Source organism: Carcharodon carcharias, chromosome 20 (genome assembly GCF_017639515.1).
Source record: "Carcharodon carcharias isolate sCarCar2 chromosome 20, sCarCar2.pri, whole genome shotgun sequence".
Lineage (NCBI taxonomy): Eukaryota > Metazoa > Chordata > Chondrichthyes > Lamniformes > Lamnidae > Carcharodon > Carcharodon carcharias.
Window position 1 is genome coordinate 104240792 of NC_054486.1, and position 20405 is coordinate 104261196.

The 20405-nt window shown below is 42.0% G+C and overlaps 1 protein-coding gene across 6 annotated transcripts in view; it reads right to left on the bottom strand.

Annotated features, from left to right (window-relative positions):
• The window catches only part of LOC121292823 (centrosomal protein of 128 kDa-like), a 327101-nt gene that overhangs the window by 252063 nt on the left and 54633 nt on the right, over positions 1–20405 (bottom strand). For all 6 annotated transcript variants that reach the window (XR_005946333.1, XR_005946334.1, XM_041215267.1 and 3 more), the window contains exons 9-11: positions 19037–19120; positions 6289–6363; positions 112–238 (exon numbers count right to left, since the gene is read on the bottom strand). Coding sequence is in view for 4 of the 6 variants with exons in the window: in XM_041215267.1 (XP_041071201.1) it covers positions 112–238; positions 6289–6363; positions 19037–19120 (286 nt within the window). In the remaining 2 variants the exon portion in view is untranslated. The remainder of the gene's footprint in view (positions 1–111; positions 239–6288; positions 6364–19036; positions 19121–20405) is intronic.

The following is a 20405-nucleotide window of genomic DNA, read 5'->3' on the forward strand; positions in this document are numbered from 1 at the left end:
AAACTCATGTTTGACTTGGCCCTACCTGAAAAAACTGCAATGTACTTTGATGCAGAACCAACAAAGTTACTGATGAAGAAATGCACTAGATGGGGCTTGCTTATCACTCACCTGCTTGGTTCTGTCTGTCATCCTCCTCTACTCCATGATAACTTTTCTGCTGTGATTGTGAAATCCTGTGTTGCAAGGTTGCTCGTTCCTGTTCAGCCCTCAACAGTTGAGAGCGCAAATCATCTATCTAAATTCACAGATAAGACTCAGTGAGTCAGTAGAGCATTACCATTTTTGCATTTCAAATCTTTTCAAAATGCAAGTGTTTTCTATGTTCAGCAGCAGACGTGTCCAGCACGCCTAAATAGAAGATTGCAAGAAAAGTTTAATAGCTTGAGGGATGAACAATGGAGAAACATTTTTTAAAAATTATGTAGCATCCTCATTCAAAAATAGTTCTGGATGTACTTCATCAGTATATAAATAAAATGTGACAGACACCAAATAATGGTCCAATCAAGGCAAACAAAGACATCTGGCTAGTTTTAGTGCAGCAAATGCAGCTGGAAATGAGCTGCATTTAAAACTCTTCTCATCATCTGGTGTGTGAGACAGCAGGAGAGAGAGGATACTAACAAAACTAAAGGTGGTTTTAGATTAATGCATTCTAGTTACAGTCAAAAATAAAAAAGGGAAAAAAAGCTGCAAATCTGAAACAAACAAAAATACTGGAAATACACTACCATACAAAAGAGCTTCATTAGATCGCTTGATTCTATTTAACAACTGCTGTTTACATTTATGTAGCACATTTCAAATTGTAAAAGTTCCCTCAGGAGTGTTATCAGAAAATTTGAGAGACCAAAGTATATAAAGAAATATTAGGATGTCACCAAAAGCTTGGTCAAAGAGGTAGGTTTTAGGAAGCATCTTAAAAGGAGACAGAGAGCAGGTGAACGAGGCAGAGGTTCAGGGAGGGAATTCCAGAGCTTAGGGCCCAGACAGCTCAAGACATAGCTGCCAATAGTGAGGTGAAGGAATGCAGGGACATACAAGAAGCCAGAGGCCAGATTTTCGTCCCTAGGTGAGGTTCGCGGAATTGGGAAATGTCCAGACTCGGTGAGCCCAACCTTTAAACTTGGGCACCCGCAGGTGGTATTTTCGGTGGGGGAGGGTATGGGCTAAAAGAGGAGTTGGGGCGTGATGAATCCGCAAGCTGCTGGATATGGGGGCATGCTGGGCACAAGGCCTGCTTCTGTGCCCCAGCACTGTGTTGAAATAAATAAAAGATAATAAAACAAAAATATCCCTCTAGCCCTCATTCCCCTCACACACCCCCAAAAACTCCCTATGCCAACCTTATGCCAATCCATGCCTCTGCCCACCCCCATGACCCCCACAACCCTATGCCAATTTAGTGCCCCTACCCATACCCTATGGCCCCTCACCTCTATGCCAACTTAGTGCCAACTCATGCCAAACTGTGCTCCCCACCCACACACTTTGCCCTTATCCCCTCTATGCCAACTCAACTATGCTTGGACAGTTCCTTGACAGCTTTGACACTTCTTTGGTAGCTTTGACACTTCCTGGATTGCTTTGACAGGTTTGACAGCTGGACAGCTAGACAGTTCTTTTACAGTCTGATAGTTTCAATAAGTTTGTGCATAAAAGTGCATAATCATGTTCAATTTTAACAATACCAAAGGGTGCCTTAACTCTCCCAAAAGGTGCATTACCTTTCCCAAAAATGTCTCGGGGCCCTATCCAAAGAGGTACCTTACCTCTCCAAAGTGCTGTCCTGACTATCCATAAGAATCCATCAAGTTCAGACCTCCTCTTCTAATCTGCACACTTCGGATTCCACACTCCTGGTCTTCCAAAATGCCACTTCAGTGGAGACAGCTGGTGATTTAAATGGCCAGCTGTCCCCTCTGCGAATCATGCATACACGAACTCTGGCCAGTCCTGCCCCCCGTGAAGATGGAAATGCTGGGTTCAGGGACGAGAATCAGAAATTTCAGCCATTTCCAGAATGGAAATGGACCAGAGGCAAAAGTCTAGTCCAGAATTGGAGAAACACAGATATCTTGGAAGATTGTAGGGCTGGAGGAGGCTATGTCAATAAGGAGGGGAGAGGCCATGGAGGAATTTAAACAAGAATTTTAAATCTGAGGACCAGGAGCCATTGCAGTTCAGCCAGCATAGGTGAACCTGATTTTAGAGTTAGGTTCAAGCAGATTTAAATGTCCACAGCTAAAATATTGAGCTATTATTTTCTCTTCACAGCTGACAATAATGGGCCTCCCAAGTATTTCTAGCATTTTCTGTTTCGGGTTATAAACAGAAATACATGGAAAAAACAACATGGAAATAAGCCAGTCAGCCCTTTCAGTCCCTGTCAGCCTTTACCCACTTTAATTGATATTTACCTGCAGTCATAAGCAGCTAATATTCTCCTGGTCCGTGCCACGTGAATGCTTTAATCCAACAAGATGGTGCACAAGAGCAGTGCATGAGAAATCTCCTGTGATTTCTTTCCCTTCCCCAAGATTTGGAGTTTGCCATGTGATGAATCATAATTAAGTCAAGAAATAAATACTGCAAAAAATAAATACTGCTCTGGCAATTTGCTTTGCAGATGTTTAGGAAAGCCTAGCTTAAGGTCATGCACTAGCTACTGACTCCATCCCGCTCCCTGGCAACAGTTAGGCTAAACCAGTCTGCTTAGTGTCATATTTGACTCAGAGATATTTTCAGGCCATATATTCACACCATCACTAAGACTGCATATTTCCACCTCGGTAACATCACCCAACTTCACCCATCTCAGCTTTTGGCTGAAACCCTTATTTAAGTCTCTGTTACTACGAGATTTGACTATTCCAACACACTCCTGGCTAGCCTCCCACATTCTACCCTCCATAACTTTAAGGTCATCCAAAACTCTGCTGCCTGTGTCTTAACACAGATCAAGCCCCATTGCCCTCTCATGCCCATGCAAGGTAACTTACATTGGCTCCCAGTAAAGCAACACCTTGATTTCACAATTCTCATCTTTATTCTTAAATCCCTCAATGGCCACACCACTCCCTATCTCTGTAATCTCCTCCAGCCTCCACAACCTTCCGAGATGTCTGAACTCATCTAATTCTGGTTTCCTGAGCATCCCCAATTTTAATTGTTCTATCATTCGTGGCCCTGCCTTCAGCTGCCTAGACCCTAAACTCTGGAAAACCCTCACAATACCTCTCTGCCTCTTTACCTTGTTTTCCTTCTTTAACACATTCCTTGAAAACTACCCTTTTTGGCCAAGCTTTTGGTCAACTAACCTTATGTAGCTCAGTGTTCTATTTTGTTTTATAATGTTCCTGTGGAGATTGTTCCTTGGGACATTTTATTACATTAAAAGTGCTATATAAATTTAAGTTGCTGTTGTAAATGTGATATTTGCTGTTGTTTATGTGATACTTAAAGAAGTACGAGGATGCCTAGTGACCTTTGGAAAGGTGGTCCTAAATCGGGCTTCTCTGTGGAATTTCACAAAGCTGTATGAACCACATTCTCTTTATGCCAATGAACTCTCCTTCAGGTGGTTATCAGGCACCTCTCAACCGGATGAGCGAGCCAGAAAATCATATGCAATTATCACCAGATCTGAGCCAGGAGAAAATCATCTTTTAATGGCCCAGTGCACAGCCCTTTCTATTAATCAGCATGGTAAATGATATCTGTACTGAATTAAGCTTATGTTGCTGTAGCCTCCAGTTCCAATCAGCAGGTGGCAGAGCCCTATACCTTACAGCAATATGTTACATCGCAAGTTTGTGTACAGCATCATTCAGCAGCTACAATCAAGTATACCACTGCATATCTGTACACAGGTTTATTTGCAATGCCAGGCAAACACAAAAATCAGGGAATAAATTGGGGAGGTGGAGGGGGGGCAAGAAAAACAAAAAGGAAAAACAAAAAATAAAGTTACAAAAGAAAACTGTTTAAGATAGTTGTTTGGTAGTACAGAACTTGAGTATTGCTGAAAAAAAGGCATTTTGTCGAAGCTTTTCATCTTGCACCCTTGCTCTCGCAAACATCTTTGTTGGGTTCCACGAGAAACGTATCCCCGATGGAATGACACCTAAACTCCTGCCTCTTGCATATTTCCAATATGTGGATGATATGTTTGCTATACTTAAATCCATAGCAGCAGGGAATAATATCCTTGCATGTCTTAATGGGCTTCATCCTGTGCTCAAATTCACCTTTAAAATGGAGCAGTCAAATAAACTCCCTTTCCTTGATGTACTAGTTGAGAAATGTGCCGGGGGGGTTTTCTATGATGGTCCACCGCAAGCCTACCTTCACTGGTCCATACACACGTTGGGGTTCTTCCAATTCCATACGTTATAAAACTGGCCTTATCAGCAACCTTGTAAATAGGAGCCGAGGCCATTTGCTCACCATGCAAGCTTGATGCTGAAATAGGGTGCATCAAAGACATCCTGCTGGACAGTGGATACCCTGATCAGATCATTTTGCTCTGTATATCTCATGAACAAACCTAAGGCTGTCACTTTCAACCCTGAAAAGTCTACCTCAGGTTACCCTGGTAGGGCAAGGTATCTCAAAAATTTGCGCAACAGATGAAGCTAGCTGTTTCACACTGCTACAATGCAGTAGCAAAGCAAGGGGTATCCGCCACTAACAGGAAGGATGCTGCTGACAAGCCAAAAAGACATTCTGCCTATCACACAAATGAGTAATGTGGTATATGAATTTCAGTGCCGGTATGTATGTAGACCGTACGTGCCAAAGATTGGTGGATCATATCAAACAGCATGTCCCTTCCGCTGTTCACAATGGGCAAGGTACAAACTGCACGCAACCGGCCCGTGCTTATACAACTCAAAACAGTGTCCAACATTAGATGTGATTCCCCGAATGGACAACATTTGCCTCAGTGTGCTAAAAATTACGCTAACAATTTAAGATAGTCACTCGGGCTGGCAGTGTGGCACATTTGCGTGTACTGGAAGCTACATAGATAAATACACAGGGCCCCGTTCCTTGCAGACAGAAAGAACATGTACATACATTGTGCCTGTTTCAGCGAAACAAAATAAGTGACAGCCATTCGCTGGTTCATTCCTCAGGGCAATACCTTGGCCCAAGCCAAGCTCCCTGGTTTAAATTTCAAACAATGCTTGGCAGTTAAATGTCAATCACCATTCTCCATGGCAATGCCTCTACCAATCAGAGTCCACTTGCCAACCAATCAGCAATCTCTTCTCATACAGTATAAAGTTGTTGTTTCCCCTGACATTGGTATTCTTGCGATTGTCCTGATAAGAGCAAGACGAAAAGCTTTGACAAAATTTATTTTTTCAGCAATATTCAGAGTTTAAGATAAAAGATGGATTAATTCATGAAAAACAAGATGTAGCTGACAACAACTGTAACAAAGATAGACACCTCACAACACTGACCTCCATTTTTCATGGGGTCAGAGTAAACCTGAAGAACATCACTGTAGTCGTTATAGACCCATACAAACAAGGCAAAGGCCATGAGTTCAAATCCTAACATGGTTGTGAAACTGAATTCAATTAACCTAGTAACTTGGAGTACTGTGATGGGCATCATGGAGGTAATGATGCAGCACTTCCACCAGCAATGTCTCTAATGGCATCTAATTGGTGCACAACAATATCCTGCAAACAGCAAGAGAATGAATGGCCAGTTCATCTACTTTGATGATGTTAGTTGAGGGCTAAATGTTGCCTAAGGCACCAAACCTTTTTGAATGGTGCCAAGGCATCTCTTAGGACCAGCTAAACAGGCAGACAGGGCCTCAGTTTAATGTCTCATCCAAAATAAATCCCACTCAACAGGGTAGCATTTCCTAGTTGTCAGCCAAAATGACATGTTCAAATTCTGCAGTGGGGTTTAAACCTCTAACCATTAGTATTTGGGATTCACTACTCGCAATGTTTGGGGGCAGCATCTTAACTGGTAGTTTGCAGCTGAAACAGTTTATGTTCTTTGTTTAAACATGGAGGTCCAGCTTATGATCGAACTATTTTATGCTGCTGCTTAAAGACAACTAGCAGCCTCACGAGAGCACACCAATTTTTTAAGATGCTAGCCACAGTACAGGGAGGAGAAGTTTTATGGAACAGGTCGAGGACCGTTATGACCACATAGATTACGCAAGGATAAAACAGAACAACAAAAGATTTTCTTCTCAGTCACTGCTTAATAGGAACCCCTGAGCATTAGGCAATTTCTTCAGTCTACCTGACTGGCCAGTGTTTCCCGACTTCCTTCTGACTGATCCAACCTTCGGCGTGTGCGGCCAAGCTCTTGTTCAATCTTAACATAAAATACAAAAAAAAAGGATGAGTATACAAGGCAATTAGATGTTGTTAATATACCATAAACCTCCTGGGAAGTTGCTCACATGTATCCTGTGGTTCGGAGCACTGCTGATCTTTCCTACTAACTTGACCGGTCCCCCTATGGGCCACTACTCTTGACAGGAAAAATCCAGGTAATTGTGGCTCCTCAAACTGTTGAGGTCAGACTACAATGCTAATGCTTTCAGGCGCCACACCAGTGATCACTTCCTTTCTTTTGAAATAAAAATGATTTTGATGAATTTTTAGTGCTTCAAAATTGTCGTCTGGAGAACACTGGTAGAAACAACACAGAATATCCAAATCCTGACAGTAAAAGAGCTAGTGACTTTTTAAAAATCTGCTCTTAGGGTATAGTCAAGATTGACATTTATTACCCATCCCTAAATGCCCCTAAGATGGTGAGGCCTGCTTTCTTTCTTCATAGTGCCGTGGAACATTTCACAAGATTAAAAGATGCTATATAAATCCCACAGCTAAGTGGTTCAGCTTAAACCACTTCAGAGGGTATTTAGAGTCACCCAATTAATTGACTAGTATCCCATGATTGAAATCAGTGATGTGCTTCTGCACTTCCAATAATACATTTAATGAGGAAATAATCACTAAAGCATGTGAGCCATCTGGACACAAACCTTTTGCTGCCGGCATGAGTTTGAATCAAGCTTAGACCGACTGAGACAAGAGTCTCCCCTGTCTACCAGCTACAAGGGGTCTGTACGAATTGAGTTTGGGCAGTTTTCAACCCAGTTGCTAATGTATATACATCCACATGACAAACTACACCCAACTGCCATTAATGACAATCTCACTGGATGGCTGGTGTATAAAGTAGATAAGCATCAGCGGTGTAGCTGGGCATTTTCAAGGGGTGAGGGTTAAGAAGCAATGTTGAGAAAGAGTTGAGGGAGCTTGCCTGGCCTGGAAGCAGGCAATGATCAAATGCTTGAAATGTTCCATTCTCCAACATAAAGCATACCCCTCAATCTCAGCAAATTCACAATAAAATAGTCTTTTTTTTAAAAAGTTGGCTCTTTTTAGAATTTTTATTGAGCATGATTTCTAGATTTCCCAATGAGATGAATTCCACTCCAGTCAATGCTCACTTAGTGATAAATACTTTGGGTCATAATTTGATGTCAAAGTAAGTAAGGCTAATGGCACTCGCCATTATTTATATGCAAAGTCTACAGCAAAGCCAAATGCGAGGTTAAGAACGTCCAAAAGAAGCTTCCTGAAATATATCACTCCACTGTGAGCTTCACAAATACAGCATTTCACCAACTAGCTCATCATTAAGAAATAAAAACAAAAAAACTGCGGATGCTGGAAATCCAAAACAAAAACAGAATTACCTTGAAAAACTCAGCAGGTCTGGCAGCATCGGCGGAGAAGAAAAGAGTTGACGTTTCGAGTCCTCATGACCCTTCGACAGAACTTGAGTTCGAGTCCAAGAAAGAGTTGAAATATAAGCTGGTTTAAGGTGTGTGTGTGTGGGGGGCGGAGAGATAGAGAGACAGAGAGGTGGAGGTGGGGGGTGTGGTTGTAGGGACAAACAAGCAGTGATAGAAGCAGATCATCAAAAGATGTCAACGACAATAGTACAATAGAACACATGGGTGTTAAAGTTAAAGTTGGTGATATTATCTAAACGAATGTGCTAATTAAGAATGGATGGTAGGGCACTCAAGGTATAGTTCTAGTGGGGTTTTTTTTTTATTTTTTTATAATGGAAATAGGTGGGAAAAGGAAAATCTTTATAATTTATTGGAAAAAAAAAGGGAAGGGGGAAACAGAAACTCGCAGACACTTCCTCCTACCTCTCCCTGGACCATGACCCCACCACTGAACATCAAGCCATTGTTTCCAGGACTGTCACTGACCTCATCTCCTCTGGGGATCTCCCTCCCACAGCTTCCAACCTGATAGTCGCCCAACCTCGGACGGCCCGCTTCTATCTCCTACCCAAAATCCACAAACAGAACTGCCCCAGTAGACCGATCGTCTCAGCTTGCTCCTGCCCCACAGAACTCATTTCTCGTTATCTTGACTCCCTTCTCTCTCCCCTTGTCCAGTCCCTTCCCACCTACATCCGTCATTCCTCTGACACCTTACGTCACATCAACAATTTCCAGTTCCCTGGCCACAACCACTTCCTCTTCACCATGGACGTCCAATCCCTCTACACCTTCATCCCCCACCAGGATGCTCTGAGGGCCCTTAGCTTCTTCCTCGAACAGAGGCCCGAACAATCCCCATCCACCACTACTCTCCTCCGTCTGGCTGAACGTTCTCACGCTGAACAATTTCTCCTTCAACTCCTCTCACTTCCTCCAAATAAAAGGTGTGGCTATGGGTACCCGCATGGGCCCCAGCTATGCCTGTCTCTTTATGGGGTATGTGGAACATTCCTTGTTGCAGTCCTACTCCGGCCCCCTTCCACAACTCTTTCTCCGGTACATCGATGATTACTTCGGTGCCGCTTCATGCTCTCGTCAGGATTTGGAAAAATTTATTAATTTTGCTTCCAATCTCCACCCCTCCATCATTTTCACGTGGTCCATCTCTGACACTTCCCTTCCCTTCCTTGACCTCTCTGTCTCAATCTCTGGTGATAGACTGTCCACCAATATCCATTACAAACCCACCAACTCCCACAGCTATCTCGACTACAGCTCCTCACACCCCGCTTCCTGTAAGGACTCCATCCCATTCTCTCAGTTCCTTCGCCTCCGTCGCATCTGTTCCGATGATGCTACATTCAAAAACAGTTCCTCTGACATGTCCTCCTTCTTCCTTAACCGAGGTTTTCCACCCACGGTCGTTGACAGGGCCCTCAACCGTGTCCGGCCCATCTCCCATGCATCCGCCCTCACGCCTTCTCCTCCCTCCCAGAAACATGATAGGGTCCCCCTTGTCCTCACTTATCACCCCACCAGCCTCCGCATTCAAAGGATCATCCTCCACCATTTCTGCCAACTCCAGCATGATGCCACCACCAAACACATCTTCCCTTCACCCCCCTTATCGGCATTCCGTAGGGATTGCTCCCTCCAGGACACCCTGGTCCACTCCTCCATCACCCCCTACTCCTCAACCCCCTCCTATGGCACCACCCCATGCCCACGCAAAAGATGCAACACCTGCCCCTTCACTTCCTCTCTCCTCACCGTCCAAGGACCCAAACACTCCTTTCAAGTGAAGCAGCATTTCACTTGCATTTCCCCCAAATTAGTCTACTGCATTCGTTGCTCCCAATGTGGTCTCTACATTGGAGAGACCAAACGTAAACTGGGCGACCGCTTTGCAGAACACCTGCGGTCTGTCCGCAAGAATGACTCAAACCTCCCTGTCGCTTGCCATTTTAACACTCCACCCTGCTCTCTTGCCCACATGTCTGTCCTTGGCTTGCTGCATTGTTCCAGTGAAGCCCAACGCAAACTGGAGGAACAACACCTCATCTTCCGAGTAGGCACTTTACAGCCATCCAGACTGAATATTGAATTCAACAACTTTAGGTCGTGAGCTCCCTCCCCCATCCCCACCCCCTTTCTGTTTCCCCCTTCCCTTTTTTTTCCAATAAATTATAAAGATTTTCCTTTTCCCACCTATTTCCATTATAAAAAAATAAAAAAAAACCCCACTAGAACTATACCTTGAGTGCCCTACCATCCATTCTTAATTAGCACATTCGTTTAGATAATATCACCAACTTTAACTTTAACACCCATGTGTTCTATTGTACTATTGTCGTTGACATCTTTTGATGATCTGCTTCTATCACTGCTTGTTTGTCCCTACAACCACACCACCCCCTCCACCTCTCTGTCTCTCTATCTCTCTGCCCCCCACACACACACCTTAAACCAGCTTATATTTCAACTCTTTCTTGGACTCGAACTCAAGTTCTGTCGAAGGGTCATGAGGACTCGAAACGTCAACTTTTTTCTTCTCCGCCGATGCTGCCAGACCTGCTGAGTTTTTCCAGGTAATTCTGTTTTTGGTTTTTTTTTCATCATTAAGAAGTTTGAAAGGTGTGAAGTTACTGTATTAGAGTAGATACAAACTAAATTTATGGAGAAAGTGGTCATCCATTTCAGCCCAAATACTCTTAACAAGATAATAAGTGTTAGTTATTGCCAGTCAACCTTTCGGCACTATAAATTAACTATTGCAAATGTGAAGTCTCATTCTTTCAGGTTTTAATTGCTGGAGAGATTTTAAAATTATAAAAGAAAATGGGCTGAACATATTCCATCACCCCCCCCCACCCCCCCCCAACACACCCACCCACCGACCCACCCACACACACCCACCCACCCATCCCGGAAGCAAAGTCGGCATGGAGCCAACCCACTCCGATGACCCAGCAGTGCTGCTGAAAGGCTAAACAAGCGCTGGGTGGGACTTCCACCCCTAACCGGGCATCAAGTCCTGGCCTCAGGAGCTGCTGGTCAATCCAGTTGACCGGCAGCTCCATCATTTCCAGCAGCGCCAAGTGAACATTAGATGGTGGTGTTGGGACTGCAACGGGAAACAAGAAGGACCAATGCATCCCTGGAAACAGTTAAGTCCGGGGCCATGGTTGGAGGGGGTTTGGGCAGGTTAGAAGGGGGGTGGAGGGTTGGTGGGTTTAAGGCTGTAAGCAGGTGGGAAGAAAACGGGGGATCCGGAAAGGTAGAACTCCCCACTTCCTGCCCACCCTTTGAAGAATTTATTTTAAGAAACAGGCTGTCCACTCCCACCCGAATGCCCACGCCAAACGTTCTGTGGCGTGGGCAGTGTATTATCAGAATCAACTAGCTTGATAACATTTAAATATGGCAGACAGGCTGCCAATTTTGGCGCCCACCCACCTACCCATCCCATATTAAGGGGGTGAGCTTGGGGATGGGTGGGTGGGGAGGGCACCAGCCCTATTTTACCTGTCCCCTTGCCAAAAACATGCCTGGCAGGGACACAAAAAAATGCAGCTCAATGTTTTTAAAATTTCCTTCCCTGTCTATCTTTTTTTGCAAACTCTTATTGCCTCTTCATTTCTCTTCCTGTATCTGGTTTGGCATTCAATTCACTGAATTTATTTTACACTTCCTTCTCTGTAATCACGCTGTTCGATTAAGGAGATACATAGCTGTTTGCCCCATTTCACTCAGTTGCTAGGTGGCCGCTTTCCCTCTCCGAGAAGTTACCAACTTGCACTTTCAACAAATCACCACACAAAACATTTTAAAAATCTAAATGTGCAAGCACAGGTCTAAGTAACAGCCAACGTCATTAGATTCACTCCTCCAGCAAATTATGGGGCAATGAGCTCTATTTGGCAATTATTTTAAATTCAGTCGAAACAATTGCCATAAAATAAAGATAATCCCTCCAGTGATTTTACATTATTGCAATTTGCCCACTTGTGAAAGAAAAGCAACAGCACATTGTCATTGCTTTAATATTCTACATAGATTTACAAATTGAGGAAGCATCATAACTTGAAAGTTCCATTAGCACAGAAAACAACTTTTTTACCTAAGCATAATGCCAACATACCACAGTTCCCACAATAATTCTGCAATTGTAAGCTAATTGTCCGTATTTGCAAAGAATCCATTCTTCACAATCTATATATAAAATGATGCACACATGTGCCTAAGTACAGTAATTATACCAATGATTGCAACAAAGTGTACAATGTGTTCTTTAGAAACAGCATTACATTACAATTGTAGAATTATTGGATGAATCATTGGTGACTCACAAGTGAATGACAATGCATTTATGTTGCATCCATTACAAAACTTATGGAATGGTCTCAAAAGTTTTCACTTTAATCCCAAATTTACAGCAATTTGAGTTTTGGACAATTTGTCATTGTTTAACATGTAATAAAGAAGTCACTCCTCTATTTCTTATGCTCTTATCTTCACTCAGAGGGTTTTGAATGTTTGGAATTTTCTGCCCTAGAGAGAGTTGTGGATGCTCAACTATTGAGTGTATCCAAGGTTGAGATCAAAAGATTTTTGGACTCTAGGGGAAGTGGCGTTGAGGTCAGGGGTCAGTCACGATGTTATTAAATGGCAGAGCAGACTCGAGGGGATGTATGGTGCTCTGCCCCCGTCTCTTAATGTATTAAATGGGTAATATTACCAATATGGCCTTTGATTTTACAATGCACTAAGAAAGCAACTCTGGAGTGTGCTATTTGTCACCAATCCTTACTTCAGCTCACAGGGGCTACTTATTCATCTGAGTTTGAAAAGTTCACTTCTTCTCAATCCCACAAGCCTGTTTAATATTTTTAGCACAGATTAATAAATCAAGCATCAATTAAAGCGTAATTGACTGTAGACGAAGTTCCAGTGTCATAAATTTTCAATGAGAGGCTGCCAAGTTTAGGAATGTTAGACATTTAGCATCCCTTTGTAGTGTCATGCACTTCCCAGGGTGACCAACAGTGTCAAAAAGATAAAAGCAAAATACTGCGGATGCTGGAAATCTGAAACAAAAACAGAAAATGCTGGAAATATTCAGCAGGTCTAACAACTCTGTCTTTCTCTCCATAGATGCTGTTAGAACTGCTGAGTTTTTCCAGCATTTTCTGTTTTGGTGTGAAAATGATTACACGCAGCCATGGGTTTTTTTTTTTTACTTCAGTGGCAAGAATCCCCCACAAGTTCCACCAAAAGGTAACATTCCATGGGCTTATTTTTGCCCCGTCTAAAAATTAGAGGGAAAATGTCACAAAGCACTTAATTACCTTCCACTTGAAGACAATGGTCACTTTAAACCTAAGGGAATTGAGGAGAGGATATATCAAAGACATCTAGCATCGTCCCTAAAATCAGTATCTCAAAGCTTTCTCTGTTCTTATTAGCAAATGAAACTCCCAAATCACTGGTTAAAAAAGGAATTAAACTAATTAACTAAATTCCAAAAATGGATCTGCCTAACTTACATTTTAAAATTCTCTTTGCTCCTTTTCCGTCTGTTTTATTCACCCTGCTAGAATTGATAGGGTGGACACCAGGAGGTTGTTCCCTCTTGTGGGGGACACTAGAACTAGGGGACATAATTTAAGAATAAGACAGACGAGGAGAATCTTGTTCTATCTGAAGGTCATTAGCATGTGGAATTATCTTTCCCAGAAAGCAGTGGAGGCTGGGTCATTGAATTTATTCAAGGCTGAGTTAGATTTTTTTTTTATAGACAAGGGAGTCATGGGATATTGGGGGGTAGGGCTGTGAAGACAGGAAAGTAGAGTTGAGACCACAACCAGATCAGCTATGATCTTATCGAATGACAGGGTAGGCTCAAAGGGCCGAATGGCCTACTCTTGCTCCAAAGTCCTATGTTCCTATGTAACGTCGCACTCTTAGCTCTCCTTTAAAATCCTCATTTTCTACCATCCCCCAAGCCCCACCCTGAGACTCTCTTTAAATTGATCTTACCGCACTCTGGCTCTCCCTTAATCTCTCACCTCCATGCTAATTGTTTTACCTAAATTCACTGTCTCACCATAGCCCTTGCCATCTCCATGATCTCTTCACTCCCAGAACCTTAATCACAACAAGGTTATCGTTTCCTTGTATCCCTCACTACTCATGTCCTCACAGCCCCTTCCAATCTCACTTCCTTCTGCATCTGTCCTGGGAAAATTTACTCTCCCCTGTCAGGGAACTTTCAAGCTCCTAATTATCAAGCCTTTGGTGCTCCATCTGCCACAGCTCTCCTAAAGCTGTTAATCTGCTCGATCACTCTATTGCCTATTTGAACATTCCCTAACCTTTCCTTCCCCTTTAGGTGAATTGCTGAAACATTAAATGTAGCACATATTGTTTTAGGATTATTTTGCAGTGCAAAGATATCAAAAGTCCCCACAAACCAAACATGCCACATTATTCATGAAGCTTTTTAAAGGCTTTGATAAAGACCATCTGGCCCCTCGTGGGACTTCTGACGCTCAAAATATCCAAAATGAGATACAACAAGTGAAAACATCTAATCTACAATTTAAAAAGTGAAGAATCCTACTCACCACCTCCACAAATTACAATATTTAATTAAAGGGATATAAATGATTCACAAATAATCACCTGAATGTTTTTATTTTAAATCTGTAATTTTCATTATCCCTCTGAAAGCTTAAAAACTAGATATTGATTGGAGACTTGCCATTTGTTGGTCACAGCTGTCCATTAATGTTGGTAAAAAATTTCTTAATAACTTCATTTTGTCTGCTGATGAGTACTTACTTTAGTAAAGCAAATCAGTACACTCTATTCCTCTTATTGCAAATCAAGTGATGATTCAAGTTTTTTAAGCTAACAGCAACTTTGTTGAGTGAATACACTCTTTAATTCAAACTATTTAATAATTCAAATTTGTTTAGCACAAACCAACTGTGAATTATCGAGAGTAGATGATTTATTTCATAGCAAAACATGTAGAAAAATATAAACTCAAATAAAAAAGTCTCAATGAACTTAAAGCAAAACATCTAATTCTCTCTCTTCAATTGGATTACGGGCATAAAATTCGCCAGGAAATATCCCTCACTTTCTGTACAATACACCCCAACGATCTGCATTATTTTTGTATAAACCTTACTAACATGAAAATAACCTTTTATGAACACTAATCGGCAGCACTAAATTACTCTGGAGTAGTACAAAGCCAAAACGACTTACTGTAATATTCAATAAATAGAAGCTAATGCTTAAAGCAAAAACAAGGGCAGTAATTAAAGCAGTAACAAGGAAACTAGTAATGGCACATGGCCTGGATGGATCAATGTTCTTTTTCAGCTGCAATCCCTACACACTTCCTCTATAAAACATTCCAGCAACAGGTCGCAGATAGACTTGAAGTGGAAATCACACCAATGCATCAACAAAATATTGCAAAGAAAAAAAACAGGGTTATAAGTTTTCTTTCAAATGTTTAGAAATTAATAGAATTTCTCTCACAAAGGAGAGAATCACTTTCAAACTCCCACATACCTGGCCATTGGCACTCCATTCTCCACAGCACTTCTATACTGTAGAGAAAGAGAGCAGAGACATGAGAGTTTGAGGAAATCGAAAAGATAAGTACTTAAAGTGGCTTTTGCAGAACAGGGTGGAAGCAACAAGGTGAAGTTGATTTAAAGGTAAATTTGGAGAGGACAGGATTCTTGTGACTGAAAGATCTCAATCAGAAAAATAGACTAGAAATTTTAAGTCAGAGTCCCAGAAGATGCTTGCTGGGACATATGCTTGGAAGATATCAGAAAGGATGATGCCATGGAAGGATTTGTAAGTTAGGAGAAGAAGCTTGAAACTAATGCCTTGGGGAGTAGGTAATCTATAGAGCAGGACAAGACAGGGATAGCCGAAGTGCACAATCTGCTTTGTAGAAGAACGCAGCCTGCAGCACTTGCCTTCATCTGAAGTCTTTTTTTAAAAATCATTCATGGGTTATGGGCATCTCTGACAAGACCAGCATTTATTGCCCATCCTTAAGGGTCCTTGAGAAGGTGATGACAAGCCACCTGCTTGAATACAACTGAGTGGCTTGCTGGGCCATTTCAAAGGGCAGTTAAGAGTCAACCATTGCTATAGATCTGGAGTCACATGTCAGGCTGGGTAAGGTCAGCATATTTCCTGCCCCAAAGGAGATTAGTGAACCAGATGGATTTTTACAACATTTGGGTGCTTTATATTCACCATTAGTGATAGTAGATTTATATTTTATTAATTAAATTTTAATTCCCCAGCTACTATAATGGGATTTGAATTCACCTCATCATTAGTCCAGGCCTATTATCCCAGTAACATAAGCATTGTGCTACCATGCACAAGTTACTGAAGGATGAAGAAGGCAAGACCAATAAGGAAGGCAATAGAGAAATAACAGCAAAATACTGCGGATGCTAGAAATCTTAAACAAACACAGAAAATGCTGGAAAAAATCAGCAGGTCTGACAGCATCTGAGGAGAGAGAAACAGAGTTGATGTTTTGAGACCGTACATGGACTGTGTTTCTGTATTTGTTAGCAGAGAAATGAATCCTCAGTACAACATAGGCAATGATTAGGGTTTCAGCAAGTGGAGGAACAGCAGCAAGTGTCCTAGAATGGCAACTCAGAAGTCATGAGTTTAAATCTATTATGGTAGGCCATCAAAACTAATTGAATAAATCTCATTTGCTAGAAAACAAGCATGAATGTTTCCAGATCTTGGGAAGGACACAGCAGTCTTGGTGACATCCTTTGGGAAGGAAACTTGGTACGCCTACTTGGTCTGGCCTAAATCTCATTCCAGTCCCCACGATGTGATCCCACTCTCAGCAGTCTCAGGCACCTGGGGATGGGTAATAAATACTGCCTTGTTATTGTCACCTATATCCCAACAACCAACTCAAGAGCTAACCTAGCTAATACTGGAGAATTTTAAAAAAACTAATAGATATAGATGTAAAGCTATTTGACTTGGATTGAGTATTGAGCAAAGGAAACAGGTACAAAATGAAAAGGTTTCCCACGACTGGGGCTTAGAAAACAGTTAATATACATGGCGTGAAATAAATGCAACAAAATTCTAGAAAAAACAGATGAATTGTAATTGAGAAACCCATTCAAAAATGTGACTGAATGTCAACTTTTGTTGATAAGTGCTCCTGTGAAGTGCGTTGGGACTTTATACTTTGTGAAAAGCACAGTATACATGCATTGTTGGTGCTGGTGTGATTTTGTATTGCCTGTAGAAGGAATGGAACTGATACATGGCCTTTCCTTAGTTTGATGCTCGACTTTATGTAACCCTCCTGGTCACCTAACTCCAGTGTAAACCCGGCTCCCTCAATGGTTGTTGTTCAGAACTTCACATCAGTTTCGCCTCCCCCATTTATAAAACTATACCATTTTATGGAGTGATCTTTAAAAAAGGAGCACAGACGATTGGAATTTACTGTATAGAACTTAAAACAAGAACACAGAAAAAAGGTGTGAAAAGACCATCAGGCTCCTCCCATCTAGGTGGAGTGCAACTACATAAACCACTGAACAGCCCTAACTATGCAATCTCTAACGGAGGAATAACAAAATCCCTGCTTGAGAAATTCAGAAAATGTCTGCAACCCCCTACCCTACCCCACCCCCATGGCAAACAAAGTTACACTCAAGGAGACAATGTATAGTCCCAGCTAACAAGTTATCCTCTATAACATGTACTCTTCTTTCAGAAACTTGATAAATTCTCTTTCAAAGGAAACCAAGCAAATCAGTAGCCATCATTTCACCTAACTGCTTTTGACACAGTTATTTATGTTTTTGGAGGTCTTGACAGTCAGTAGGTAGCACTCTTGCTTCTGAGCCAGAAGCTCCAGGTTCAAGATCCACTGAGAACTTGTTGGCCATGGAAGGAGCATTCATGAGACAGTTCAATGGGCTAATAATCCTTCTAATACTTCCCCACTATTTCCCAAAGGAACATAAGTGTGTGAAGATACAAAACAATAGATGTTTGCAAAGACAGCAGCCAATTTGTACACTGCCAAGTCCCAGAAACAGCAAATAAGATGACTGGCCAGTCAAGTGGTTTTCTTTGATGCTACTGCAGAACTCGTTTTCTCTTCCAATAGTGCTATATGGGGCCCCGGTTTATCATCTGATCCATAAGACCATAAGACATAGGAGCAGAAATTAGGCCATTCAGCCCATCAAGTCTGCTTCACCATTCAATCATGGCTGATAAGTTTCTCAACCCCATTCTCCCGCCTTCTCCCCGTAATCTTTGAAAAAAGATCCAAAAGAGTGTGCTTCCAACAGTGCAGTGTTCCCACCAAGTTAATTGAATATTGATCATGTTTACTTGTGTGCAGGTGGTGGGTTTTAACTGGGCATTCACTTGAGCACTCTTATAAATAGACACAAACTAAAACTGTGGTTGTTGGGTTAGGAGATGTATGTTTGCAACGTGAGACTCTGTAAATAAATATAAAAATGTGCAAAGGTTGGCTCCAGTTCTATCCTTCACCAATTAGCTTTCCGGAATTGAACACACCATACTGTACTGAAGGATTAAGTTAGATTATCTGTAGAGTGGCTTGAACCCACAACCTTCTGACAGAGGCACGTGCACTGAGTCAACCATCTTCATCCCCTTGTTCATTTTTCCTCTCCTTACAGTGGATACCTAGTGATCCATACAGAACATTTCATAATTTTTATTATGTTCAAATACTTGATGTCAAGTTCAAAACTAGGGGACATAAATATTAATAATTCTAATCGGGAGTTCAAGAGAACTTTCTTTACTCAAAGGGGTGAGAACGTGGAACTCTATCATATATAGCGCTTGAGGCAAATAGCATAAATGTATTTAAGGGGAAGCTAGAGAAGTACATGAAGGAAAAAGAAATAGAAGGATATGTTGACAGGCCAGAAGTAAAGTGGAAGGAGGCTTATATGGACCATTAAAAACTGGCATAGACTTGTTTGACAAAAGGCCTGTTTTTTGTGCTGTAAAATTCTGTGCAGTTCTATACATGTAACGTACAACCTGTTCCTCAGATAATCTTATTTGCAGATCAATAATAATAATTCAAATGGGTACTGTTTCATGGTCAAGAAGACATAATCAGTCAAAACATTAGCTTACCAGGGACTTCTCATCTTCGGTTTTTGCAAGTTTACTCTTCATCTCTTCCACTTCATTAATTTTACCATTGTGCTTCTTCAACTCCTTTTAAAACAAAGCAAAATTATATTTCAATTATTGCAAGTTGCAAAGTTCAAATAGAATTTAAGTCTCAAAAGGAAACAAAAAGTTTGGAAGAGGGTGGGATACCTTCTTTTCCAAATATTCTGACAGTTATGTGGAAACAAGACACAAATATTAGCAGATCTCCTACAGGTTTCCATAAGCCGAGATGGAGGTCACATTATTTTATAATGACAGGAATTTTTTTTATTCATTCACGGGATTTGGCATCGATACCAAGGCTAGCATCCCTAAGTGCCTCCGAGAAAGTGGTGGGGAGCTGCCTTCGTGAACCCTGCCCCCCACGTGGTGAAGGTAAGCTCACAGAGTTATTAGGGAGGGAGTCCCAGGATTTTGACCCAGCAACAGTGAAGGAACGGCAATATAACTAAGATAGGATGGTGTATAACTTGAAGGGGGACTTGGAGTTTGGTGTTCCTCTGTGTCTGCTACCCTTGTTCTTCTAAAATGGTAGAAATTGCAGGTTTGGGAGGTGCTGATGAAGAAGCCTTGGTGAGTTGCTGCGGTGCATCTGGTAGGTAGCAGCCACTGTGCTACAGTGGTGAAGGGGGAACGAATGTTTACAGGGGCCGGTTTCTTTGTCCTGGATGGTGTTGGGCTTCTTGAATGTTTTTGGAGCTGCACTCTCAGGCAAGTGGAGAAATTATATCACACTCCTGACATGCACGTTGTGGATGGAGGAAAGGCTTTGGAATCAGAAGGTGAGTCGGGCCTGCTCTTGTTGCCACAATATTCATGTCATTGGTCCAGTTCTGATCAATGGTAACTCTTCAGGATATTGATGGGGGGAATTCTGCGATTGTAATCCCATTAAATGTCAAAGGGGGTTGGGTAGGAATTTCTCTTGTAGGAGATGGTCTTTGCCTAGCATTCAAATGGCAAGTAACTTTTGCACCACTTATCAGCCCAAGCCTGAATGTTGTATAGGTTCTACTGCATGTGGGCAGTGACCGAAGGGACAGTAACTGGCTGGATTGAATTTGTCCTCCTTTTAGTGGGCAGGACACATCCGGGCAATTTTCCACATTGTCAGGTAGATGTCAGTGTCAAAGCTGTCCTGGAACAGCTTGGTTAGAGGTGCGGCTAGTTCTGGAGCATGTCTTCAGGCTCTGTACGTGGAATAGCCTTTGCTGTATCCAGTGCCTACAGTCATTTCTCAATATCACTAGGAGTGAATCAAATTGGTTGAAGTTTGACAGCTACAATGGTGGAAACTCAGGAGAAGGCAGAGATGGATCATCCACTC